At 39.1% G+C, this 27698-nt stretch overlaps 4 protein-coding genes and 1 pseudogene across 6 annotated transcripts in view; all 5 read left to right on the top strand.

Annotated features, from left to right (window-relative positions):
• LOC144656864 (tetratricopeptide repeat protein 28-like) overlaps positions 1-26487 on the top strand; it is a 56097-nt gene extending 29610 nt beyond the window's left edge. The window contains exon 3 of the mRNA XM_078517113.1: positions 26474-26487. The gene's annotated coding sequence lies outside the window, so the exon portion shown is untranslated. The remainder of the gene's footprint in view (positions 1-26473) is intronic.
• LOC144656936 (beta-2 adrenergic receptor-like) lies at positions 288-2449 on the top strand. Of its 2 annotated transcripts, none has more exons than XM_078517197.1 (2): positions 288-411; positions 1259-2449. In XM_078517197.1, the coding sequence occupies exon 2, from the start codon at positions 1327-1329 to the stop codon at positions 2398-2400; it is 1074 nt and encodes a 357-aa protein (XP_078373323.1). In that variant the 5' UTR covers positions 288-411; positions 1259-1326; the 3' UTR covers positions 2401-2449. The 2 variants fall into 2 exon arrangements, with proteins under 2 accessions (XP_078373323.1, XP_078373331.1); XM_078517205.1 differs by having other exon boundaries at positions 301-415.
• LOC144645170 (uncharacterized) lies at positions 4703-7621 on the top strand. Its single transcript, XM_078504655.1, has 4 exons — positions 4703-4745; positions 5801-6508; positions 7256-7530; positions 7617-7621. The coding sequence occupies exons 2-4, from the start codon at positions 5829-5831 to the stop codon at positions 7619-7621; spliced, it is 960 nt and encodes a 319-aa protein (XP_078360781.1). The 5' UTR covers positions 4703-4745; positions 5801-5828.
• LOC144645160 (beta-2 adrenergic receptor-like) lies at positions 15745-19163 on the top strand (annotated as a pseudogene).
• On the top strand, positions 21016-25854 carry LOC144656850 (tetratricopeptide repeat protein 28-like). 2 transcript variants are annotated; one of them, XM_078517096.1, is made up of 3 exons: positions 21016-21112; positions 22141-24942; positions 25439-25854. In XM_078517096.1, exon 2 carries the CDS (start codon positions 22169-22171, stop codon positions 24938-24940), a length of 2772 nt encoding a protein of 923 aa, XP_078373222.1. In that variant the 5' UTR covers positions 21016-21112; positions 22141-22168; the 3' UTR covers positions 24941-24942; positions 25439-25854. The 2 variants fall into 2 exon arrangements, with proteins under 2 accessions (XP_078373222.1, XP_078373227.1); XM_078517101.1 differs by lacking the exon at positions 21016-21112 and having other exon boundaries at positions 22010-24942.
• Positions 26488-27698: the final 1211 nt, after the last annotated feature.

Genomic DNA, 27698 nt, shown 5'->3' with positions numbered 1-27698 from the left:
AAAAAAAGCGTTAATTTCCCCCTTCTAGAACTTCGCAGTTTCTTGTTTTTCGATCGCCTTATTAAACCTTTTCTAACACCCTGATTTTTTTAATTTCTCTGCATAATACTTTTCGTTCCGCTGTGTGGCTTCCGTGTGAAATAATAGACAATTCAAGATTGTTTCTCAAAGTGTTTTTGTCTTGTTGAATAGGCTGGCCGCACAGTAGGTACTGTCATTCTGTCAAGGCTGGAGATCTGAATAAATATCATCATATGCATTGAATAATTGATAACAGGTAACTAGGAGTTGATGTGTTTTGCATGTACTGACTGAACGCTCAATGTTTGTTGGCTTGTAGCTATTGATGATCTTTGTGACAACTTTTATGAACGACATCACTTTCAGTTCAGTTTCTGGGACGCGTAAATGGTGCGTATGTATCTACTACATGTCATTTATGGAGAATATGCATCTTGTCGTATTACTGCTGAGTTACTGCACTCTAATTTTGATAATGTTTTTTATGTTTGCTTAAACCTTAACCACTAGCCGTGTATGATGTATGTCTCTGTGAGATTTTTCGGAAGTGTGTGGTTTAATTGGAGTTTGAGGAGTTGCTCGTTGGCTATTCATCAAAAACAACAGCAAACTTAAAACTACTACATTAAAATTCACTGACGCAAGAGGGATATTTAAAACCATTTTTAATAATCCAGCCAAATTTGAAAATTTTCAGCGAAAAGCTGTGAAATGAACCTCACCGCCCAGAAAGGATTGAATAATGTGACTGCATTGTACATCCTAAGTAATTTAGTTCCTCAATATCTTTGTTTAAAATGTATCCTACTACAGTTTCGCATGTTTGCAAGATATTTGCTCTGTATTTCATAAGATACGATCAACAACAATTCCCGCTGGCATAAGCTATGGATACGATTAGGAAATTAAAATCTGCAGTGTTTAAACTTCCTGAATAAAAATTATTAAAACTACTGTCCTGTGTAAATATTCGATTCGCCGATATTTGGTGGTGGAAGTTTGCATTGTAAATGCAATGAAAAAATACAAGTGATTTTCTTAGGCAATAAATAATGAATTTGTATTGAGTGTTTCGGGGTCTTTAAATAACATATCTTAATTTTGGAGAGAAGCCATAATTTTTGCTGACTCAATAAGCATAAATCAATTCGGCTAACAGCGTGTCAGCGTAATTTTCAATTCAACAAGATGGTTTTCACTTTTTATTCTAATTAATCATGTTTAATTTGACACGCAGATTCATTTGATATCAACGCAGAAGCTTAGAAGATTTTATTCAGTTCTTTCCGGAACATTCAAGCCGAGATGAACAACTCCGTTAATGCCGCCAAGCCTTGCCAAGACTCAACTTTGTCTCTGGAGCTGGCCAGCTTCGAATTATCGCCTACAATTCATGGCTTTCTACTAGCTATCTGCATAATTAACGGTCTGCTATCAGTTCTAGCGACTCTGGGGAACAGTCTTGTGTTAATAATCATCCTGAAGTTCGCGTCTCTCCGAACTCTTTCCAACATACTCATTTTCTCGCTCGCTCTTATAGATGTATTGGTTGGTGTAGTCGTGCAGCCCGCATTTGTGGTGTACATCGCTGGCAAAATCAATCTGGTGTTTTACTGCGAAGCGCTTCTCGCGTACTTATACACTGAAATATTTTGTGTGGGGCTGTCTTTGATAACACTGAGTCTGATAGCCTGCGAGAGGTTCTTTGCTATAGTTTATCCATTCAAGTACATTAACTACATGACAAAAACTCGATTGGTAACCATTGTGTCTATAGTATGGGCAGTCTGGTTTTTATTCAATGTTATTTGCAGAGCTTTGAGAGTGAAAAACGACGAGTTTTTCTCGCCCATTGCTTCGGGTGTCATTGGATTTAGTCTGATATTAAATATCGCTTTGTACTTTAAGATTTTTAAGATAATAAGGCGACACGAACGTCAAATTTACGCGCAAAATAAAGTCAACATAGAGATTCGCGCGCGCGACGCACGTAAAGATGACAACAACATTTCCGCGCAGGAATCAACGTTGAGCTTAAGAGAGACACATATGGCCAGGACTGTAGCTTATATCACAGGGGTGCTTGTGCTTTGTTATCTGCTACTCATGGTCACCTCCTTCGCAGATATGCTGATCGAGGACGATGCGTTATTTGATCATCTTTTGTATCCGTTGGCAGAGACCATAACGTTTCTGAATTCTTCACTAAACCCGTTTCTCTACTGTTGGCGATGTAGAGATCTCAGAGAAAAGATTTGGCTCGTCATCAGAGGAGCGAAATATTCACCAAGCAGTGTACACAACAGTCGACGTAGTGATGGACATAAACAGTCTACAGACAGAGAGACTTCAATAAAGAGAGAAGAAGAACATGTCTGAAAAAAAAAAACATCACTTGCAAAAAAGTTGAAGCGGTATATGAAACTTTTACTAGTCTGAACACAACGTTCCTGCCTATATTCGGTCCCTTTTCTGTTTTATTATGCCGCTTTTCCCATCTCCAGTTATAAATATTAAATAGAGGGCTTAGGAAAACTACGACGGAAACGTGAACGAGAACGACAAGCTTAGGCCCCGTCCACACTGACCCGGGTAAATTTGAAAACGGAGAAATTTGAAAACGCCGCGTAAAATGTTTTCCGTACACATTAACCCTGGTAAATTTGAAAACGATACGCTTGTTTGGAGAGCGTTTTTTAAAAGCTCCGTTTTCTGTGACCGAAAACGCCGGTTCAGTGTGGACGGTTGGCCTAACCGGAGAAAAAAAAGATGCGTTTTCAAATTTACCCGGGTCAGTGTGGACGGGGCCTTAGTTCCTTGCCCTCGGGTGAGGGATAGGGCCGAGAATGTCACCAAACCAAAGGTTTAAGGAGCAGAATAATAACTCTGCACGTGCGTATAAATATTTGTACGTTTATTGACCGTTCTCTGCACGAAAAAAAAAAGGCCCGGGCAGGGACCGGGCCTAGTTCCTCGCCCTCCCCCCGGAAGGGTAGGGCCGGGAAGCACAAACAAAAGCAAACTCTGCCGTGCGTTAATCTTTGTCGTTTATTGACCGTTCTCTGCAAAACAACAACGTGAAATGACCAAATTTTGCGTGTTTTGGAGAACGTGAACGACGACCGTCAAATTTTCGTATTTCTATTTGGGTTTGAACGCTTTCTTTACATAATTATTCAGCTGGAGCTAGTTCCTGATACACTGAACACATCTGGATAGTCGCGAGATTCTCGAGTAAAATATAAACTCACTTTTCGCTAGGCGTTGTCCTCGGCATCACTTTTTCTTTTTCGCTGAAAAAATTCGAAAAGTGGACCTACTTGTCAGATAAAAAGGACCTGAGCTGAGGCTGTGAGAGAGATTTGGGGCGCATACAACTAGTAGAAGAATTAAAGCTCCAGTGATTGTTGCATTCATGTGAAACGAGCCTTAATAAAAAAAAATAATACTCTCCCGCGTTTCGTTTTATTTTAAAATTTCCCACCCACGTCTTAGGATCTGACTGCACTGCTACCTTTCCCCACCCTGACGGAGTATATATATGGACCCACAGGACCCACATTACCCTGGGTACCAGAGGGTTTTTTTTCCTTAGCCGCGATCGCCACGATCGCGGCTTCGCCGCTCACAGATAGCTTCGCGGAAAAAATATACCCTCTGGCACCCTTCACAGTGGTCAAACGCAAAAATGACGTCACCTCCGGTTTTCGGCGCCTCGAACTTTTCTGAGAATTTGACTTGAAAGTGTGCAAGCTTTTGTAGGAAATTGTTAAAGAAATCGTACGGTGAAAGAAAATTTCAAGCTAGGAAACTCAGTGAAAATCAATTATCAAATTTCCCATCCATAAGCGGCGTATAAACCTTAACTTTCCACAGACGGCGTTAACTTCTGGCTTTAAAGCGAAAGTTTTCGGAAAATTTAAGAGTTTGTATGGAAAAGTTTGGCGGGAATTGCGCACGCGAGTGGCGTTTGACCGCAGTGTGTCCTTACGGACATTTAACTTGGCCCTAGAAAAAACAGGGCTGCTAACTATTCAGCCAAAAAGGCCCGAAATTTCGGTTTGAAGTCAATTGAAAGACAAACAATTTTCCGGAAATTTTGTTCTCAAGTTGTGGACTACCTTCAGAGGTAGTCCTTTCTTCCTTTCGGAACGGAAGTCGGAAATTATTTTCTTTCCAGGCCCTTTTTAAGGAGTTAGCGAGACGGAACGCCTGGTCCGGTTGTTCGGTATATTCAGAAAATCGCTTTCTATTATGCAAACTGTCACACCAACCGGATTTTTCCTACAAATGGTAAGTATACATCATAGAATCTCTACCTTTATACCCCATACTTTTTGTGCTCCTCAGAACGTTTTCACAAACACGACACCGACTAGTCTCTAAACCGTTAACAAACGCCTTCTGCATGTAAAAGAACCGGAAGGGATATTATGTTTGCTCATCTCGACTCAATTAATCCAAATTGTGAAGCAAGTTAATAAAGGATTATTAGAATTTTAGATTTTGGAAAATGAAAATCTGAAACGAGATCTAACGAGAAAATTTCATTTTGTAACTTCCCAAAGGAACGTCTGACTTTACGTTTCACGGAAATCGGTATTTTCTCTTTCCAAATCTTAGAGTATAAAAAATAAACTTTACAGTAAAGCTTACTCTATACACAAGCCGAGGAATACGTGTTGGTTTTCATCAATCATTTATCTTCAACCGACATTGGCGTGGTGAGTAAAACCTGCCTTGTATTGTATGTATTTTATAGAGAGGGGGGCATTTAGGTTTGCGGTATTGAAGTATTAGCCCATTTTTCATGCGGTATTTCGATAATTTCAATCTTGAATTGTGGTATTGCCGTATTATTCAAATCTGCCGGATGAGTTTTCTTTGCGTTTTGGCCAAAGAAAGTCCGTATTAAAACTTATCCTTAGATTTTTTGTGACCATTTTCTGGTTTCTGATCGTTTGGAAACAAGCTGAAATAGACTTCTCACACGAGTTAATATGCAAAATAAAGATAAATGATTGTAAGCAGTGCTGCAATTTCATTGTTTTAATTTCACGCCCAGTTTAAAGTGGTGTCATTGATTTCGCGGTCCCGCCGCGCGTTTTTGCTTCGTTTTTTGTGCAATGTGCTGTCGCGTTAACAATACGTGGTTTTATCGCTGCGACATGTTGCTGCGACATTTCCCTTAAAATAAACCCCTTGTGTGAAGTAGGCACTTTTAAGGTATAAGTTACCTCACAATGGAGGACACTATATGTACAGATCTAACTGAATTTACTGATGTAATATCTTTAGGTAGTTTCAATCCCTCCCTGTTTAACAAGCGTTCAACAAGGTTCCACTACAATTTAACCACGAATTTTCCTATGTAAATTGGGCGAATTTCACTATTGAATGTTGTTTATGTATAGGGATCGCTTATTCTACTAAAAAACTTTATCTAGCGGTTGTATTATCAACGGATTATCATCCCGTGGGGAGAGGGGGACTTCCTTATTTAAGCTATATTTATTATATCGACAAAACAGAAGAAAATTTAAAGCACAAACTTTATGTGAACTCATGCCTTGCAGCTCGGAGGCGAGAATTTTTTAAAGATCTCTCCTTTCGTTTTCACGTTGCAAGAAACTCGTTGAATAACTCCTTGAATAGCTAAGTCATATGAAGTTTTCTCCTCCTCGTCAAATAGTGCGGATCCCGAATTTGAGAACAAATTGCACGCATCGGCGGATTTGCGTACACCCCTATTCATACCTCTGCTCTGTTTATTTTTCAGCTGACACTTCCAGATTAAAGAAGGCGTCATGATCAACAAAGAAGAAATTATAGAAGCCATCGGTATAAGCTTAGTTGTTGCCACTTTCCTTCTAAACACCGACCGTGCACTAAAAGCCATCGAGTTATGCAAAGAAAGCATGGCTTTGCTAAACAATAAAGCGCTTAGTAGGAAACAGCAATTTGGCAAACAAATTTGCGGTAGAATCTATAGAACAATGTTCGACGCGTACTGTCGTATCCACGATAACTCAAATGCAATAACATATGGAAGGAAACTTCTCGTCATTTACTCTCAGTGTGGTGAAACATTCCAAGAAGGGTGGCTTAGCATACAACTGGCAACGATATATCAGAGTCAACATAGGTTTGTTGAGGCAAAAGAACTTTATGAGAGAGCAGTCACTATCATGAAAGGAATTGGAAACAAAAATAGGGAAGAAATCGCATATGCAAACCTGGGAACTGTGTTTCAGTATCTCGGTGACTATGACAAGGCTAAAGAATGCCTCGAGAAAGCACTTGCGATCAACATGGAAATTGGTAACAGAGCAGGAGAAGCAGTATGTTACGAAAACCTGGGAACTGTGTTTCAATATCTCGGTGACTATGTCAAGGCTAAAGAATATCTTGAGAAAGGACTTGCGATCAACATGGAAATTGCTAACAGAGGAGGAGAAGCAACATGTTACGGGAACCTGGGAACTGTGTTTCAATCTCTCGGGGACTATGTCAAGGCTAAAGAATATCACGAGAAAGCACTTGTGATCAATACGGAAATTGGTGACAGGGTAGTAGAAGCAGCAGGTTACGGACACCTTGGAAATGTGTTTCGATCCCTCGGTGACTATGACAAGGCTAAAGAATATCTCGAAAAAGCACTTGCGATCAGTATGGAAATTGGTTACAGAGAAGGAGAAGCAGCATGTTACGGAAACCTGGGAGAAGTGTTTCGGACTCTCCGTAACTATGTCAAGGCTATAGAATATCACGAGAAAGCACTTGCGATCATTAGGGAAATTGGTGACAGAGCAGGAGAAGCAACATGTTACGGAAACCTGGGAACTGTGTTTAAATCTCTCGGTGACTATGTCAGGACTAAAGAATATCTCGAGAAAGCACTTGCGATCAATATGGAAATTGGTGACAGAACAGGAGAAGCAATACGTTACGGAAGCCTGGGAACTGTGTTTAATTCTCTCGGTGACTATGACAAGGCTAAAGAATATCTCGAGAAAGCACTTGCGATCAATATGGAAATTGGCGACAGAAAAGTAGAAGCAACATGGTACGAAAACCTGGGAAATGTGTTTCGATCTCTCGGTGACTATGACAAGGCTAAAGAATATCTCAAGAAAGCACTTGCAATCATAAGGGAAATTGGTGACAGAGCAGGAGAAGCAACATGCTACGGAAACCTGGGAACTGTGTTTAAATCTCTCGGTGATTATGTCAGGGCTAAAGAATATCTCGAGAAAACACTTGCAATCACCATTGAAATTGGTGATAGAGCAGGAGAAGCAACATGTTACGGAAACCTGGGAAATGTGTTTAACTTTCTCGGTGACTATGACAAGGCTAAAGAATATATCGAGAAAGCACTTGCGATCAGTATAGAAATTGGTCAAAGAGAAGGAAAGGCAGCATGTTACGGAAACCTGGGAGAAGTGTTTCGGTCTCTCGGTAACTATGTCAAGGCTTTAGAATATCTCGAGAAAGCACTTGCGATCAGTATGGAAATTGGTCACAGAGAAGGAGAAGCAACATGTTACGGAAACCTGGGAACTATGTTTCAATCTCTCGGTGAATACGTGAAGGCTGAAGAATATCTCAAGAAAGCTCTTGTGATCACCGCGGAAATTGGTGACAGAGCAAAAGAAGCAGCATATTGCGGAAACCTCGGAGACGTGTATCTAGCTCTTAGACAATATAGAAAGAGTAACAATTATTTCGAGAAAGCACTTGCAATGGCAATGGAAATATTTGACAGACCCAGAGAAGCAGAAAGTTATAGTAAGCTAGGAGCTATGTTTCAATTTCTTGGTGACAATGTCAAGGCTAAGGAATACTATGAAAAAGCAATTGCAATCAGAATAGAAATTGGTGACAGAAAAGGAGAAGCAGAAAATTACCAACGATTAGGAATTGTGTTTCTTTTGCTGGGCGAATGCAATATGGCCAAAGAATATTTTGAGAAGGCACTTTCTATAAGTAAAGTTATTAGACACGGTGAAACTGAGTTTAATTGTTATTGTTATCTTACTTTGCTGAAGGTTTCACAAGACAAGTTTCACGAAGCTTTTTCTTACCTTTTTCAAGGTATTGAAATATGCGAGAATTTGCGAGCTTTTAATGCAGACAACGATCAAATTAAGATATCCTTTGCAGACATGCATGTTTTTCCCTACCAGGTGCTCAGTGAATTGTTTTGTGTATCTGGAGATGCGAACGGTGCTCTTTATGTTGCAGAGCTGGGACGGGCTAGAGCCTTAACAGACTTGATGGCAACCCAGTACTCCGCTGAAACACACATTTCAGCTAACCCGCAATCATGGATTGGCATTGAAAATATCATGACGAAAGAAAACAACTGCTCCTGTCTGTACATTTCTTATCATGACCAAACAGTGTTTTTGTGGATTCTCAAGACAAACGGAGTCATTTCTTTCCGAACAATAACAGTGGATAAAAACACTCTTCACAAAAGATTAGCACAGCCAGCTGAAAATCTGGATGAATTTTTTGCTTTCATGGCTAAAAGTTTCCGTAGCTTTGGCATTTTGTCCGAGGAGGTTTGTGAAGATCGATCTTTAAGTGACATCGAGCCTGATGAATCTGATTCTTCACAGGAAGAGCGCCTCGCAGCTTTCCGACATGCAAAAGGTGGGGAAGATCCCGAACTGAGTTTAACTTTGTTCCACGAAATGCTCATCCTTCCTGTGGTCGACTTACTCAGGGAAGAGCCTGAAATCATCGTTGTTCCTGATCGCAACTTGTACCGTGTTCCATTTGCAGCTTTACTTGATAAAAGTGGGAAGTATTTATCAGAGACTTTCAGGATCCGCATCATTCCTTCATTGGCGACTCTCGAGCTCATTCAGAACAGTCCTGCAGACTATCACAGTCAGACTGGTGCTCTGATAGTGGGCGATCCTGATGTTGGTGATGTGATTTACAACGGACGTCTAAAAAAGAACTTTGTACCATTGCCTGGTGCAAGAAAGGAAGCAGAGATGATTGGACGAATGCTGGACGTTCAGCCTTTGCTAGGAGAGCACGCAACGAAGCAGGCAGTACTTCAAAGGATAGATTCAGTGAGTCTGATACATTTTGCTGCACATGGAAATGCCGAAAGAGGAGAAATTGCGCTTGCGCCTCCAAGCCCAGCACCTGGGATTCCACAAGAGGACGACTACCTTTTGAAAATGTCAGATATTTCACAAGTTCAACTGCGAGCTAAACTGGTGGTACTAAGTTGTTGTCACAGTGGCCGTGGACAAATTAGAGCCGAGGGAGTTGTTGGAATCGCTCGTGCGTTCTTAGGATCCGGTGCACGCTCAGTGTTGGTGGCACTGTGGGCCCTAGAAGACGGAGCAACGAAGCAGTTCATGAGTTGTTTCTACGAGCACCTTGTTCGTGGGGAAAGTGCCAGTAAATCTCTACACAATGCCATGAAGTGGATGAGAGGTAACAACTTTACCAAGGTTTCCGAGTGGGCACCGTTTATGCTGATTGGAGATGACGTGACATTTGACTTTGGAAAATAAAGGTAAGTTTAAAATAGCGAATAAAAAGAATCGTTATTTTGGTTAGCTTGTTGCCTGTGTGAGATAAATCAGAATTAAAGCCATCTTTTATATTACGCAATGAAGCCAGGACCAAAATCTTACAGTGTCGCTTTAATAGAACTTTTTAAGGTAAAAAAACACTTTTTGTGAAGTGATGAGATCGCTTATTCTTATGATCTGTGTCTAAATTGAAAGTGGTTTCCTTTTAAAGCTTCCTATCCTTTTTCAGAAAAATTCAACAAACAAACAAATTCCTTTAAGCTTATGAGACCAGTCCAGTCCTCTTTCCGGGCTATCAGTCTTACTTTTAAATTTTTGGTCAGTGCTTGAAGTCCAAACATAAAAAAGTGTGTCGACTCGGGCCGACTTCGCTACCAGCTGGGTTGGCAGATTGGACATTGCACTGCTTTAACTTTATAAAAATACTAAAGGGGAAATTTCCTACCCGATGTTTAAGCAATTTTTTGCCAACTATTTCCTTAATTTTTGTTTTGTCTATTTTATTGTTGTAGGAAGAAAAAGACATTATCAATGGAGGACTCCATGTAGACAAAATAAAGCATTGAGCTTAGAAACTTACGGTATAAAGTAACACAAAGACAACGATGATTTTCATTTGCGTCCACTGTCTGGTAAAGCGATATCTAGCTTGTTAATTTCTCTGAAAAAGTTAAGAAACATGTTTTATAATCATTTCAAACTGATTTTAAGGTTTATTTGCGTGAATAACCGAGCGTTTTCTTAAAATCTTGTTTTAGAAATGTCTTGAACTAGAAACAGTCATATTTTTCATATTTCGGTTTCGTAGGAAAATGAAAGACCCTATCTAGTGGGTCTGAATGGGAGTACTCCGATAACACTTAACAGTTACAGTCAAAACACCTCAAGCGTTCCCGTCAAGGGTGGATTAATGATTCCATTATTGCAAATTTGATTTCATTCTTTGCTTCAATATTCCATTCTTGAATTGAATATTGCATGTTCAAACGGCGACTCGATTCAAAACTCGAATCTTGATTTCATGAGTATAGCTAACTGTCGTGGGTCGTGGGTCGTGGGTGTGGGTAAAGTCGTGGGTGTGGGTAAAAGTTGTGGGTAACAAAAAAGACTAAAATAAATTTAAAAAATTAAAATAAAGTAAAAATATTAAAGAAATAAGTATTATGAAATGGAGCATGATCAGTGCTTAGAGGTTTGCGATCAGATTGATCGCTCACAAGTGGACTCAAACTAAAGATCTCTGGTAGTTGTGGTAATGTTAACGAAAAGTTCCGAATCCGTCTGAAGTCCCAACATTTGCGAAGCCTCTTGTCTGAGAAAAGAACAGCGGAAGAAAAGAGTCATACAGTAAATACAACATTCACTTGGCAATTAATAGAAATTCCATTTTATTCTGAGTTGCGATTAGCATTGCTCGCTCGCACACTCCCCCACCCCACAAGAACGGTGACTTTTAATTATTGCGTGACATTGTGCGTTGTAGACTGAGCGGCATTTTTTCCGTGGGAAATTTTGATGGTTCCATTTGTGATTACAAAAGGACGCTTCTGGTTTGTTTACTAATTAGACTGATGTAATGGCCTCGCTTGTTGGCCAAAGCGACAAGATGTGCGATTCGGACTCGGAAATGTTGCAGCCAACATTTTTACTACAATCTATTACACACTTGGAATTGCGAGAGCTTAGCGTGAGAGCTTTTGCGAAAGCTTTCTTATGAACAGTCGCCTGACGCACTGCAAATAATTTTGCGCCTACCTCTTCCAAATTATTGTTTTTTTTATAACGAGCACGTAGTATTACTATTATTTAAATTGATTAGTTAAATGGGTTAAAAATCACGGACTGAGGTGTAAAACGCGGGCTATGGGCTGCGGACTAGATAAAAAATACGTACTGCATCTTGAGCGACGCTTTACGTAAGGGTTGCAGGGGTGTTTCGGGGTGTTCCTTGTTTGGGGAAAGTGTGCAAGGACGAAATGCTAATCGCAGCTCGGAATAAAATGAAATTTAATATTAACTTCCATGTGAATATTGTATTTATGACTCCTTTCTTCCGCTGTTTTTACTCAGAGAAGAGACCTTGTAAATCAGTGTTGAGACGGCTTCAGACGGCTTCGGAACTTTTCGTTAACATTACCACAACTGCCAGAGATCCTTAGTTTGAGTCCACTTGTGAGCGATCAATCTGATCGCAAACCTCTAAGCACTGATCATGCTCCATTTCATAATACTTATTTCTTTAATATTTTTACTTTATTTTAATTTTTTAAATTTATTTTAGTCTTTTTTGTTACCCACAACTTTTACCCACACCCACGACTTTACCCACACCCACGACCCACGACTTCCACCCACGACCCACGACCCACGACAGTTAGCTATACTCTGATTTCATTTATGCGACAGGCACGTGAGAATTTGAAAAAGTTCCCCAATTTGCATAAAATGGGACAACGACATTTTTCCCACTTTTTCTTCTGCCAGTAGTATTTTTGTGCCTTTTCAGTGTATCAAGATGTCTCGCCTCTCTTTTGGTATTATCATAGAGTTGAAATAAAATAACGTGAAGAACAAAATGATGAGAAAACACGATGTGTGACATTTGACGGTTGACAAGTTTATGCAAATTCAGGCCGAAATCCCACGTGCCCGTCGCGTGAAGCCAGACGACAATCCAATCAACATTCGAGTTTTGAATTGAGTCGCCGTTTGAACATCGCAATATTCAATTCAAGAATGGAATATTGAAGCAAAGAATGAAATCAAATTTGCAATAATGGAATCATTAATCCACCCTTGAAAGGAACGCTAGTGGTGTTTTGACTGTAAGTTTTTGGCTCTGTAACATGAAACAATTACTATTTACGCATTTTTTAACCTAACAGTAAAAAATTTACTGTAACAATAAATTTTATCCAGAAAGAGGCAAAAACCGGCTCCAAACAGGACAATATTATTTTGTTTAGTATATCAAGAAGTTTTCAGCCATTTTCAAACGATTTCCGATTATTTCGGAAGATTCCCGAAAACTACCGAAGATATCCGGAGACTATCGAAGATGTCCGAAGACTACCGAAGATTTCCGAAGAGAAACCGAAAATTTTCTCTTAGTCGATGAGTGATTTTATTGCCGCTTTTCGAAGAGCAGATAAGAATTTACAATGCTAAAAGACAATGGGGTTTTCACGAAAAACCACCTAAACACTGACCCAAACACTTAACAGTATTTTCTCCGAAAACAGTAAACATTTTAAAATTGGCCAACATAACATCAAACACTAAAAATTATGGGCAAATAACACTAAACACCAAACCCCATTCAGACCCTCTATCTATGATTCACGTATCTCAGGACATTCCGTGAAAGCAAATAGTCACATGACAATTAAGCAAAGCAAATTGTCACAAAAAAGCAAAATTGTCACATGAAAGCAAATTGTCACATTTCGTTATGCTGGGAACACGTGTCTATCCAACTAAGTATTTCTAAGCAATTGCAAAATAGAAATAATACAGTAAAACCCGCGAGTAAGAACCTATTGTTTTTTAGATTAGCCTAAATAGGTTCTTACATAAAGGGTTATTAACACAAATTTAGGCTAATTAGGTTCTTAATAGGTTCTCAATTTCTGAGGAAAAATTTTCAATGTTTTTAAATAGAGATTTTAGTGCATGGTATTCGGCCTTTTACTGGTATAAAATTTACATTTCATTGCATCTGGGGTAATATGGCTTCTAGGTTACGTATCTCCAAAGAGGATCCAGAATGTTGACTTATCATATTTTCCCAAGTGGAAACATATTTAATCAATTTTAGAAAATAAGAACCTGTTTTCAAATTTTAGGCTAAATAGGTTCTTATAAAAATGGTATCTAATTTGCAAATTTTAGCCTAACAGGTTCTTAAATGTTAGGTTCTTACTCGCGGGTTTTTACTGCACTCATTAATATAGAGAGTGATAAAGATTGTCACAGGATTTAGCCTGTGTGCAGCGCCCTGCTCTCCTCAAGAAAATTTGGAGAAGAGCTTTCCCTCTGCACCCTTGAGGAGAGTTGACGGCTGTACACAGGCTAACAGGACTAAGATTTGAATAAGAAATTTGATTCTCAAACTCAGTAACAATTCATCAAGTTAAAACAAATGAAACTATAACAGTGACGGTGATTTGGAAATTTCAATCTTAATTAGCATATATTTTTACGATTTTATTTCTTTATTTACTCTTTAGTTTTAGTTTCAGTTGAGACGATGTATCAAACACTTGAGACAGTGTTTCATCGCATTTTTAAACTCCTCGAATTTAGTCAAAAATACTCCGCCGCGCGTCGTATATCCAACGCTGTTCTCGGTGTCTAGAAATGTGATAAAACACCAATTCACTCTTGTTCGCATAAATACAGAAAGTCCCAAGATAAGTTAATAATAACGTTGTTTAATGGTGTTTTAATTTCGAAAAGCCTATGTGACAAAAGTTTGGGGTCAGGGGTGGAGCTGGTGGGGGGAGAGGGAATTTGGAAGCAGAGAGAGAGAATAAAACAAGGCGATACGGAGGGAACCCAGGTGAAGAAACTGATACAAAACAAGAATTGTTTATTTTATAGTCCCAGTGTACGTAATGCCGTTTATTTTTGCAAAGTCTGAAGTTCGCGAAAATCGCGCAAAATTATCAAAAGTTACTTTAGTATCTTTACCTTTTGTCGAGAGTATCTTTTCTATCAGTCGCTTTAAAAATAAACTGATAAAAATTCCCCTTTTCTCGGTGGTTAATTTTTGCGCGTTTTACTTTTGAAATTTTAGCGATGCATGCAGAAAATGAAAATAAATTGCACGTGAATTAAAAACACGGCAAAAGCAAAAGCCGTGTCTTTTATTTTCATTTAACTTTTGTTTTCTTCATGCTCTTTGCGCTTGTCATGCGTTTCCCCCCTCCCCATCCCCCACGGAATGCAAAGGGCGTCTTCGTAGGAGACTAGTTGCTTAGGGGCTTTGTTTTAATATTAATATTTCGAATGTCTCCTTTAACGCAACCACTAAGTACAAACCCCAATACCAGTTTACTGGCCCTTCTTGTCTAGCTACTCGGTAAACAGAGCGCGCGCTCTATGAACGCACAGTGAACACGTTCGAGACGCTACATTTCATCTTTTGCACAGCTGCAAGAATTTTTAACGCTTTGCAATTTTCCATTCTATCTACATAACATCCATTGTGTTAACACCAAAGAATCTTACCTTAACATAGTGAGGGACAATACCAACTTTATTGGCACGGACAGCAACTGGAATTGTTAAGGAGGTTTCTTTACATAAAAACAAGGCAGTCTATATCTACATCACTTTTATTTATTTTCGGATGTGAAGAGTAGCTTTATATGGCTAATATTTCCACGAATTTCAACAGTACTCACAGTACAACGGGCAGAGGCCAGACCACAACACCGGGAACTCCATGCCCTACTCTTTACGATAAGTGTGTGGGTTCTTTTACGTCCCCTGCTGACCGTAACACTGAAGATGTAGGAGACAGGACCTATAATTTATCGTCCTTATCCGAGAAGACTAGAATAACTAAATGTTTGCAGATGTCATTGCAAAGGCAGCATATTCTCCTCAGTTATTTTAAGACCCTGAGTGTTGGTCCGGTGTGGGACTCGAACCCGAGACCTCCCGCACGGTAGTCCGGCGCTCTACCAACTGAGCTAACCAGTCGGCGGTTAATTAATTAACTCTGGCCTAAAGGCGACTTGTGTTGACATAACATCCTACTTTAAAATCTTCCGCTTTTATTCTTATTTATCAGCACGAAGATGGATTAAATTCGAATCGAAATATTGCCTGAAGTTGAACCGTACTTACTCTGTTACTGATTTTGTAACCTACGAGAAACTTCACGTGGCCGCTAGCCAACCAGAAGTAACTGTTTATATGTTACATCGCACTCTATGACTCAACACAGCTATTCACATTTCAAAAGTAAGACCCGGTTTAAATGTTGCATTTTACATGCGCCGAATCTAATCCTAATTTAAGTCGACTCGTATTAAAAAAAGGTCGGCATTTGATTTAAACGACGCATTTAATTAATAATTTTGTCGAATTAAATTAATGAGCGCGAGGAACATGGTTATTCTTAGACTCCGCTAAGTTTTCCGCCAATATGGCTGACAAAGATAAAGAGGATATTGTTCGTTTGCGACGTTTATACCATCTTAAACACTATTCGAGCAAACAGGAGATGGCAGTGTATTACCTTTTGTATGTTTGTTCTCTTGTTATGCTTTTGCCTTCACAAAGAGCACTGTATTAGATTCGGCACATGTATAATGCGGCGTTTAAATCAACTGTCGAACTTCAGTCGAATATTCGACTGGCTCAGCTCAGTCGAATATTCGATTGAACTCGCATTTAATTTTAAACAGCCGAATTTAATTGATTTAAACGTCGCATTCTATCCATTTTTTTTTTCAACACTAACCTTTACTAAGCAGGACAAATTTGAAAACGGCACTTTCGTCTCGAAAACAGACGAAATGTTCTCCATCCACATTATCGCTTTCGAATTATTTCACCTTCCACACTGAAACACTGCCTCAGCCCCAGAAAGCCCAGAATGCTTGGTAGAGTTTGAGCCCGCGCAAAATTCGAGTTTTTGACGTCAGCGTTTTCAAAAAGTTCCGTATTCGCTGCCACACTAACGCACCTAGCAGGCGTTTTCAAATTTATCCACTCTGGAGAGTGTGATTTGCAAAATGTTCCGTTTTCGGCTACCGAAAACTCCGTTTTAGTGTGGACGGGGAGTATGTACCAAAACTATTTACACCTGATTGCAAGCTTTTGTGTTTCTGCTTCAAATATCTTATCGAAAGAAATCTTTTCTAACAACACCAAACATCGAAAACAAAGTTCGAAGTTCCACTGAATTACCATGAATCGCTTAAGAGATGTGAGCTTTTGCCCATAGCTTGTGAACTTTGAATATCATTTTCTCAGACTCTGGTAAGAAATTGTTGTACCAGAATTATTTCCACCTTATTGCAAACTTTTTTGTTACTGCTTCAAATATCTTATCAAAAGAAATCTTTTCTAACAACACTAAACATCGAAAACAAATTTCGAAGTTCCGCTGAATTCCACTGAATCGCTTAAGACGAATTTACAAAATGGCTACACGTGAGATTTTGCCTATAGCTTGTGAACTTTGAAATTCATTTTCTCAGACTCTGATAAGAAATTGTTGTTGGTGTTATCACGGATAATTAACTTACATCTTTACCTTTTATTAAGGGTAGGAAATAACGCAACAGGATTTAAATTATTCTGGTACTTGATTTTTGTCCAACTTTAATAAATATTACTCGACTTCCTAGTGGATTCCGTCTTAAACATGCAATCAGGAGAAAAAAAGTTGCGTTTTCAAATTTATCCCGCTTACTTAGTGTGGACGTAGCCCGAGTATTAAACGTAATAACACTCGCTATCATGATGTTCATTTCAAAGGTGCAGAAATCGGTATATTGTGCAAATGTTTTCGGTATTCGTGCAGTAGATTCACACGATTTCACAAAAAATGAAATTGAAACTCTGGAGCGTATGAAGTCTCTTTGGTCAAAATATCACATTTTTGGACCATATGGCGACATTTTCAGATTTTCTTCGCTTTTTACCGACATTACTCTTAATTTTTTTTGTTTCTGACACAACCAGATCCTGATAATGATTCTCAAACTATTCCATAAAAGTTCGTTTACAATTAACAGGGCCGTAACCAGCAAGAGGCAAGATGAGGCACTTTCCTGTGCTGCGACAAGACCCTTTTCCTCCAGTGCTACAGATCAGACAGTCGGTGTTATTGCACTGCCTTTCTTTAAACGGGTCTGACCTTTGCAACAGTTGTCTAGATACCAGGGTTATTCTTTGTGCAATGTTATATGAAGTCGTCTGAAATTTAAAATTCTTAACAGCATATGACTACCAACTGACGAGGTCTTCTGACGAAACTAGTTTTTGTAGTTGCGTATCATGATTAATTAAGTGCGTTGAAAGTAAATACAAATTTGATTTTCTCATATCATTATGATGAAATATGTTTAGTTGGGAAAATAATACTCTGTTAAACAAGATTGATTTGTTTTCAAGAAATACCTTATGAAAAAATGATTAAGAAAGAGTTTCAGAGGTTCTTGTTTTCCACATTTTCTCGAGGGTATAAGCCCAGAACCTCCTAGGAAGATCTTGCCTCGTCTTTGCCAAAGGTCTGGTTAGGGCCCTGATTAACTACAACAATCATCCGTTCTTTTGCCATTTTCTTCTCTGAAAGTATCTTGGCTATCATAACGACTGAAACGTTAATCGATGTGTTAAATGCACTTAAACGTTTTATTTTAATGACGGTCAAGTAATATCGATCGTGATATGTGATTTTTGTGGCTCGGTCGGGGGAAATAAAAACAAGACAAGTTAATTTGCTTGTTTATTTTCAAAATTATTACGTTCACTGAATTGTGAAGCAGAAAAAGAAACAAAGTGAGATAATTTCTATTGAACGAGTAAGTAATAAGCTTTAATTTTTGAAGTTTTCTAAGTACGCCTATGTGAAGATGGGAAAACCAGAGAATGTTATACCCCGACAGGGGCCTATGATATTGAAAATTCTACCCGCCTTTTTGTTTGTGTAGGATATTTCACGGTATACACTCGAGAACATAACACAGCTATTATTTACACTGATTTTATGGAAACTACCGGTAATTTAATTTTAAAAAAAAACGCCTTCGTTGTGTACATCGCTGGAAAAATCAATCTTGTGTTTTACTGCGGAGCACTTCTCGCGTACTTATACACTGAAATATTCTGTGTGGGGCTGTCTTTGATAACACTGAGTCTGATAGCCTGCGAGAGGTTCTTTGCTATAGTTTATCCATTCAAGTACATTAACTACATGACGAAAACTCGATTGGTAACCATCGTGTCTGCAGTTTGGGCAGTGTGGTTTTTATTCAATGTTATTTGCAGAGCTTTGAGAGTGAAAAACGACGAGTTTTTCTCGCCCATTGCTTCGGGTGTCATTGGATTTAGTCTGATATTAAATATCGCTTTGTACTTTAAGATATTTAAGATAATAAGGCGACACGAACGTCAAATTCACGCACAAAATAAAGTCAACATAGAGATTTGCGCGCGCGACACACGTAAAGATGACAACAACATTTCCGCGCAGGAATCAACGTTGAGCTTAAGAGAGACACATATGGCCCGTACTGTAGCTTATATCACAGGGGTGCTTGTGCTTTGTTATCTGCTACTCATGGTCACCTCCTTCGCAGATATGCTGATCGAGGACGATGCGTTATTTGATCATCTTTTGTATCCGCTGGCAGAGACCATAACATTTTGAATTCTTCACTAAACCCGTTTCTCTACTGTTGGCGATGTAGAGATCTCAGAGAAAAGATTTGGCTCGTCATCAGAGGAGCGAAATATTCACCAAGCAGTGTACACAACAGCCGACGTAGTGACGGACAAAAACAGTCTACAGACAGAGAGATTTCCATAAAGAGAGAAGAAGAACATGTCTGAAAAAACAGTTGAAGTGTTATATGAAACTTTTAGACGAGCTACTTTTCGAATATGCGTCTTGAAAGACGGATAACGAAATCAAGCTCGTCTAGTCGCGTAACGCGTCTTGTGCCCGTCTTTATACTAGAGACGCATAACCAGACGAGCAACAAAATTTTTGCCGAAGCTCGTCTAGACGGGTAACACGTCTTTAGTATAAAAACAGCCTATAACTCTGCACGTGCGTATAAATCTTTGTACATTTATTGACTGTTCTCTACAAAACAACAACGTGAAATGACCAAATTCTGCGTTTTTTGGAGAACGTGAACGATGACGATTTCTATGTGTGTTTGAACGCTCTCTTTACATATTCAGCTGGAGCTAGTTCCTAAACCAATCGATACACTGAACACATCTGGATAGTTGCGAGATTCTCAAGTAAAAAGAAACTTATTTTTCGCTAGGCGTTGTCCTCGGCGTCGACATCGGCATTACTTGTCAGATAAGAAGTGACCCGAGGCTGTGAGAGAGATTTGCGGCGCATACAACTAGTAGAAGAATTAAAGCTCTAGTGATTGATGCATTCATTTGAAAACGAGACTTAATAAATAAAAAATAATACTCTTCCGCGTTTTGTTATATTTTAAAAGTTCCCACCCCGCCGAAACATGTCTTAGGATCTGACAGCACTGTTGCCTTTCCCCTCCCTGGCGGAGTATATATAACTTGTGACTTCTGTAACTATGCAAGGACCACTCTGACAAACAGGAGCAAATTGTAGTCGGATCTTTGTGTAGATCAGGATCAGCAGTAGACTTAAGGAACAAACCTTAAATGCAGGGCTGATCAAACAGTTAGGGACTGATGTTTGCCCCTGATCAAGGTTGGTTTTGTTCAACCGAAATACTGGGCCAAAATAAATTTATAACATCAGTCCCTAGCTGTTTGATCAGCCCTGCATTTAAAGTTTGTTTATATATTTTCCAACTTTCCTTAACTTTCCAGGAACGGCGTTAACTTTTGGCTTTAAAGCGAAAGTTTTCGGAAAATTTAAGACTTTGTATGGAAAATTTTGGCGGGAATTTCACAGGAACGCGCACGCACGTAGCGTTTGACCGCTGTGTAGACCCACATAAGGCCGCTGTCTATTTCTCTCCATCTGACCCAGTGCAGTGCAGTCGAATCTCTCCCGTTACAGACACCATCATAATACGGACACCTCTTTTTTACGAACATTTTACTTGGCCCTAGAAATAAAAATGCAGGGGTGCTAACTATTTAGCCAAAAAGGCCCGAAATTTCGATTTGAAGTCAAATAAAAGACACTTTGCCGGAAAATTTGTTCTCAAATTGTGGACTACCTCCAGAGGTAGTCCTTTCTTACTTTCGGAACGGAACGTCGAAAATTTTCTTTTCAGGCCCTTTTTAAGGAGTTAGTGGGACGGAACGCCTGGTCCGGTTGGTCGGTATATTCAGAAAATCGCTTTCTATTATGCAACGGTCACACCAACCGGATTTTTCCTTCAAATGGTAAGTATACATCATAGAATCTCTACCTTTATATCCCATACTTTTTGTGCTCTTCAGAACATTTTCACAAACACGACACCGACTAGTCTCTTAACCGTTAACAAAAGCCTTCTGCAGTGTAAAAGAACCGGAAGGAATATTATGCTTGGCCATCTCGACTCAATTAATCCAAATTGTGAAGCAAGCAAGTTAATAAAGGATTATTAGAATTTTAGATTTTGGAAAATGAAAATCTGAAACGAGATCTAACGAGAAAATTTCATTTTCTAACTTCCCAAAGGAACGTCTGACTTTACGTTTCACGGAAATCGGTATTTTCTCTTTCCTAAGCTTAGAGTATAAAAAAATAAACTTGACAGTAAAGCTTACTCTATACACAAGCCGAGGAATACGTGTTGGTTTTTATCAATCATTTATCTTCAACCGACATTGGCGTGGTGAGTAAAACCTGCCTTGTATTGTATGTATTTTTATAGAGGGGGACATTTAGGTTTGCGGTATTGAAGTATTAGCCCATTTTTCATGCGGTATTTCAGTAATTTCAATCTTGAATTGTGGTATTGCGATATTATTTAGATCTGCCGGATGAGTTTTCTTTGCGTTTTGGCCAAAGAAAGTCCGTATTAAAACTTATCCTTTAGATTTTTTGTGACCATTTTCTGGTTTCTGATCGTTTGAAAACAAGCTGACATAGTAAACATAAATGATTGTAAGCAGTGCTCCAATTTCATTGTTTTAATTTCACGCCCAGTTAAAAGTGGAGTCATTGATTTCACGGTCCCACTGCTTGCTTTTTGCTTTGTTTTTTGCCACAGGGACAAAATTTTGCAGGGATGCAATGTGCTGTCGCGTTAACCATACGTGGTTTTATCGCTGCGACATGTCCCTCAAAATAAACCCCTTGTGTGAAGTAGGCACTTTTAGGGTTTTGGCCCCCTAACAATGCCAAGACACTATATGTACAGATCTAAATGAATTTACTGATGTAATATCTTTAGGTAGTTTCAATCCCTCCCTGTTCAACAAGCGTTCAACAAGGTTCCACTGCAACTTACTCACGAATTTTCCCATGTAAATTGGTCGAATTTCACTTTTGAATGTTGTTTATGTATAGGAGTCACTGGTCCTACCAAAAAACTTCACCTAGCTGGCGTATTATTAACGGATTATCATCCCTTGGGGAGAAGGAGACTTCCTTATATAAGCTATATTTATTAGACTAGAACAAAAGAGAATTGAAAGCACAAGCTTATTTATGTGAACTCCTTGCAGTTCGAAGGCGAGAATTTCTTGAAGATCTCTCCTTTCGTCTTGAAGTTCACTTTGCAAGAAACTCGTTGAATAGTTAAGTCATACGAAGTCAAGTAGTGCGGATAACGAATTTGAGCAAACATTTCGAAACATTGCACGCATCGGCGGATTTGCGTACAGCCCTATTCATACCTCTGCTCTGTTTATTTTTCAGCTGACACTTCCAGATTAAAGAAGGCGTCATGATCAACAAAGAAGAAATTATAGAAGCCATCGGTATAAGCTTAGTTGTTGCCACTTTCCTTCTAAACACCGGTCGTGCACTAACAGCTATCGAGTTATGCAAGGAAAGTTTGGTTTTGCTGAATAGAAAAGCACTAATGAGAGAAAAGCAATTTGGCAAATTGATTTGCACAGATATCTTTAAGACACTGTTCCAAGCGTACTGTCGTATCCACGATAACACAAATGCGATAACATATGGCAGAAAACTTCTTGTCATTCACCGCCAGTGCGATGAAAGAGTCCAAGAAGGGTGGCTTAGCATAGCATTGGCAAGGATGTATCAGAGTGAAAATAAGTATGTTGAGGCAAAAGAGCTTTATAAGAGAGCAGTCACTGTCATGAAAGGAATTGGAAACAAAAATGGGGAAGCGATCGCCTGTGAAGAGCTGGGCACTGTGTTTGAATCTCTTGGTGACTATGACAAGGCTAAAGAATATCTCGAGAAAGCACTTGCGATCAATATGGAAATTGGTGACAGAGAAGGAGAAGCAACATGTTGCGGAAACCTGGGAAATGTGTTTGAATCTCTCGGTTACTATGTCAAGGCTAAAGAATATCACGAGAAAACACTTACGATCAATATGGAAATTGGCGACAGAGCAGGAGAAGCAACATGTTACGCGAACCTGGGAATTGTGTTTACATCTCTCGGTTACTATGTCAAGGCTAAAGAATATCACGAGAAAGCACTTACGATCAATATGGAAATTGGTGACAGAGCAGGAGAAGCAACATGTTACGGAAACCTGGCAATTATATTTCAAACTCTCGGTGACTATGTCAAGGCTGAAGAATATCTCAAGAAAGGTCTTACAATCACCACGGAAATTGGGAACAGAGCAAGAGAAGGAGCATATTACCGAAACCTCGGAGGCGTGTATCTAGCTCTTAGACAATATAGAAAGAGTAAAAATTATTCAGAGAAAGCACTTGCAATCTCATTGGAAATTTTTGACAGAGACGCAGAAGCAACAACTTACGCTAACCTAGGATGTATGTTTCAATTTCTTGGTGACAATGTCAAAGCTAAAGAATATTATGAAAAAGCACTTGCGATCAAAATCGAAATTGGTAACAGAAACGGACAAGCAGAAACTTACCAACGATTGGGATCTGTGTTTCAATTGCTGGGCGAGTACGTGATGGTCGAAGAATATATTGAAAAGGCACTTTCTATAAGTAAAGATATTAGAGTCGGCAAAACTGAGATTCTTTGTTATTGTAATCTTGCTTTGGTAAAGGTTTTGCAACAAAAGGATGACGAAGCTTTTTCCTACCTCTTTCGAAGTATTGAAAAATGCGAAGAATTGCGAAGTTTTAATGCAGACAACGATCAAATTAAGATATCCTTTGCAGACAAGCATTTTTTTCCCTATCAGATGCTCAGTGCATTGTTTTGTGAATCTGGAGATCGGGATTCTAACATTGCTCTTTATGCTGCAGAGCTGGGACGTGCTAGAGCCCTAGCAGACTTGATGGCAACTCAATACTCCGCTGAAACACACATATCAGCTAACCCGCAATCATGGATTGGCATTGAAAATGTCATGACGAAAGAAAATAACTGCACTTGTCTGTACATTTCTTATTATAATCAAAAAGTGTTTTTGTGGATTCTCAAGACAAACGGAGTCATTTCTTTCCAAAAAGTTACAGTGGATGAAAACGCTCTTCACAAAAGATTAGCACAGCCAGCTGAAAATTTGGATGAATTTTTTGCTATCATGGCTAAGAGTTTCCGTAGCTTTAGTATTTTGCCCGAGGAGGTTTGTGAAGATCGATCTTTAAATGACATCGACCCGGCTGAATCTGATTCTTCTCAGGAAGAGAGCCTCGCAGCTTTCCGAAATGCAAAGAATGAGAACGATCCTGAACTGAGTTTAACTTTGTTCCACGAAATGCTCATCAATTCTGTGTTGGACTTACTTAAAGAGCCTGAAATCATTATTGTTCCTGATCGCAACTTGTACAGTGTTCCATTTGCAGCTTTACTTGATAAAAGTGGGAAGTATTTATCAGAGACTTTCAGGATTCGCATCATTCCTTCATTGACGACTCTCAAGCTCATCCAGGACAGTCCTGGAGACTATCACAGTCAGACTGGCGCATTGATAGTGGGTGATCCTGATGTTGGTGATGTGATTTACAACGGACGTCGTTTAAAACCATTGCCTGGTGCAAGAGAGGAAGCAGAGATGATTGGACGACTGTTGGGCGCTCAACCTTTGCTAGGAAAGGAAGCAACGAAGCAGGCAGTTCTTCAAAGGATAGCCTCAGTAAGTCTGATACATTTTGCTGCACATGGAAATGCTGAAAGAGGAGAAATTGCACTTGCACCTCCAAGCTCTACTACTGGGATACCACAAGAAGACGACTACCTTTTAAAAATGTCAGACATTTCACAAGTTCAACTGCAAGCTAAACTGGTGGTACTAAGCTGTTGTCACAGTGGGAAGGGACAAATTAGAGCCGAGGGAGTTGTTGGCATCGCTCGCGCGTTCTTAGGATCCGGTGCACGTTCAGTGTTGGCGGCACTGTGGGCCCTAGAAGACAGAGCAACGAAGCAGTCCATGAGCTGTTTCTACGAGCACCTTGTTCGGGGGGAAAGTGCCAGTGAATCTCTTCATAAGGCTATGAGGTGGATGAGAGGTAACGACTTTACCAAGGTTTCCGAGTGGGCACCATTTATGCTGATTGGAGATGACGTGACATTTAACTTTGGAAAATAGAGGTAAGAAAAAATTCATTATTTTGGTTAGTTTGTTGCCTGTGTGAGATAAACCAGAATTAAAGCCATCTTTTATATTATGTAATGAAGCCAGGACCAAAATCTTACAGTGTCGCTTGAATAGAACTTTTTAAGGAAAAACACTTTTTTGTGAGGTGATGAGATCGCTTATTCTTATGATCTGTCTCTAAATTGAAAGTGGTTTCCTTCAAAAGCTTTCTTTCTATTTTAGAAAAATTCCACAAACAAACGAATTCCTTTTAAGCTGATGAGTCCAGTTCAGTCCTCTTTCCGGGCTTTTAGTCTTACATTTAAATTTTTGGGCATTGCTTGAAGTCCAAATATAAAGAAGTGTGTCGACTCGGGCCGAAAGCTGGGTTGGCAGATTGGAAATTGCACTGCTTTTACTTTATAAAAATACTAAAGGGAAATTTCCTAAATGGTATTTTTTTGCCAACAATTTTTCTAAATTTTTGTTTTGTCTTTTTTATTGTTGTAGGAAGAAAAAGACATTATCAATGGAGGGCTCCATGCAGACAAAATAAAGCATTGAGCTTAGAAACTTACGGTGTAAAGTAACAGAAAGACAACGTTGATTTTCATTTGCGTCCACTATCTGGTAAAGCGATATCTAGCTTTTTAATTTCTCTGAAAAAGTTAAGAAACAGTTTTTATAATCATTTCAAACTGATTTTAAGGTTTATTTGCGAGAAAAACCGAACGTTTTCTTAAACCCTTGTTTTAAAATATAATATCTTAAACTAGAAACAGTCATATTTTTCATATAAAAAGAGTTTTGCTGCGTAGCACTCAATAGTTACAATAAATGTTCAGTAAGTGTTTTTGGAGTGCAAAGAAAGTTTTTAAAAAACAGACGTTTCGGGGAAGCCCCTTCATCAGTCTAAATATGATGTCTTAAAAGGAACGCTTGATCGTACGTTAAATGTCTTGCGTGCACGTCGTTTAAAATTAAACAGAGTGCGAGATTGCGCGCGCGCTTAGCGCACATTGACAAAAATTTAAATGAGCATCAGAATATTTTGTCTGAGAATACAAAGATGAATTTAGAATTTTAAGTCAATGTTCATGCCACTAGGGGCTAGGGTCTTGTAAGTGAAAATCATCCTCATCTCCTCTCTTCGTCTTCGGGCCGCCGGTCCAGCAACTTGCTTAATAACAGATACTGACATGTCGTGGATGGAATTGTGGCTCCCTTGGTGAAAATGTTCGGCCACGGGGAATCCACCGTTCTGGTACCGTTGGTTATTGTGGTAACCTTCAACTGAGCGGAGGTCCTCGCCGAACCTGTCTGCAAGCCTACGACCAGTCTCTCCGATGTACATTGCTTGACAACGGCAGCATGTGATGGCGTAAATGACTCCGGTCGTAGTGCAGGTGTGGTGTCCTTTCGGGCGCACAACTCCGTTCGCGCGGTTGATGTTTTGAGCTTTTCCGGTGAATATTTTTCATATTTCAGTTTCGTAGGAAAATGAAAGACCCCATCTATGATTTACGTATCTCAGGACATTCCGAGAAAGCAAATTGTCACATGACAATTAAGCAAAGCAAATTGTCACAAAAAAGCTAAATTGTCACATGAAAGCAAATTGTCAAATGACGTTATGCTGGGAACACGTGTCTATCCAACTACGTATTTCTAAGCAATTGCAAGATAGAAATACTACAGTAAAACCCGAGAGTAAGAACCTATTGTTTTTTAGATTAGCCTAAATAGGTTCTTACATAAAGGGTTATTAACACAAATTTAGGCTAATTAGGTTCTTAATAGGTTCTCAATTTCTGAGGAAAAATTTTCAATGTTTTTAAATAGAGATTTTAGTGCATGGTATTCGGCCTTTTACTGGTATAAAATTTACATTTCATTGCATCTGGGGTAATATGGCTTCTAGGTTACGTATCTCCAAAGAGGATCAAGAATGTTGACTTATCATATTTTCCCAAGTGGAAACATATTTAATCAATCTTAGAAAATAAGAACCTGTTTTCAAATTTTAGACTAAATAGGTTCTTATAATATCTAATTTGCAAATTTTAGCCTAACAGGTTCTTAAATGTTAGGTTCTTACTCGCGGGTTTTTACTGTACTCGTTAATATAGAGAGTGATATAGATTGTCACAGGATTTAGCCAGTGTGCAGCGGCCTGCTCTCCCGAAGAAAATTTAGAGAAGAGCTTTCCCTCTGCACCCTTGAGGAGAGTTGACGGCTGTACACAGGCTAACAGCTGGACTAAGATTTGAATAGGAAATTAGATTCTCAAACTCAGTAATAATTCATCAAGTTAAAACAAAGGAAACAATAACAGTGACGGTGATTTGGAAATTTCAATCTTAATTAGCATATATTTTTACGATTTTATTTCTTTATTTACTCTTTAGTTTTAGTTTCAGTTGAGACGATTTATCAAACACTTGAGACTGTGTTTCATCGCATTTTTAAACTCCTCGAATTTAGTCAAAAATACTCCGCCGCGCGTCGTATTTCCAACGCTGTTCTCGGTGTCTAGAAATGTGATAAAACACCAATTCACTCTTGTTCGCATAAATAAAGAAAATCCCAAGATAAGTTAATAATAACGTTGTTTAATGGTGTTTTAAATTTCGAAAAGCCTATGTGACAAAAGTTTGGGGTCAGGGGTGGAGCTGGTGGGGGGAGGGGGAATTTGGAAGCAGAGAGAGAGAATAAAACAAGGCGATATAGGAGGGAACCCAGGTGAAGAAACTGATACAAAACAAGAGTT

This window comes from Oculina patagonica, chromosome 1 (assembly GCF_052425735.1).
Source record: "Oculina patagonica isolate OP01 chromosome 1, crgOcupat, whole genome shotgun sequence".
Taxonomy (NCBI): Eukaryota; Metazoa; Cnidaria; class Anthozoa; order Scleractinia; family Oculinidae; genus Oculina; species Oculina patagonica.
This window is presented reverse-complemented; position numbering and strand designations above follow the sequence as displayed.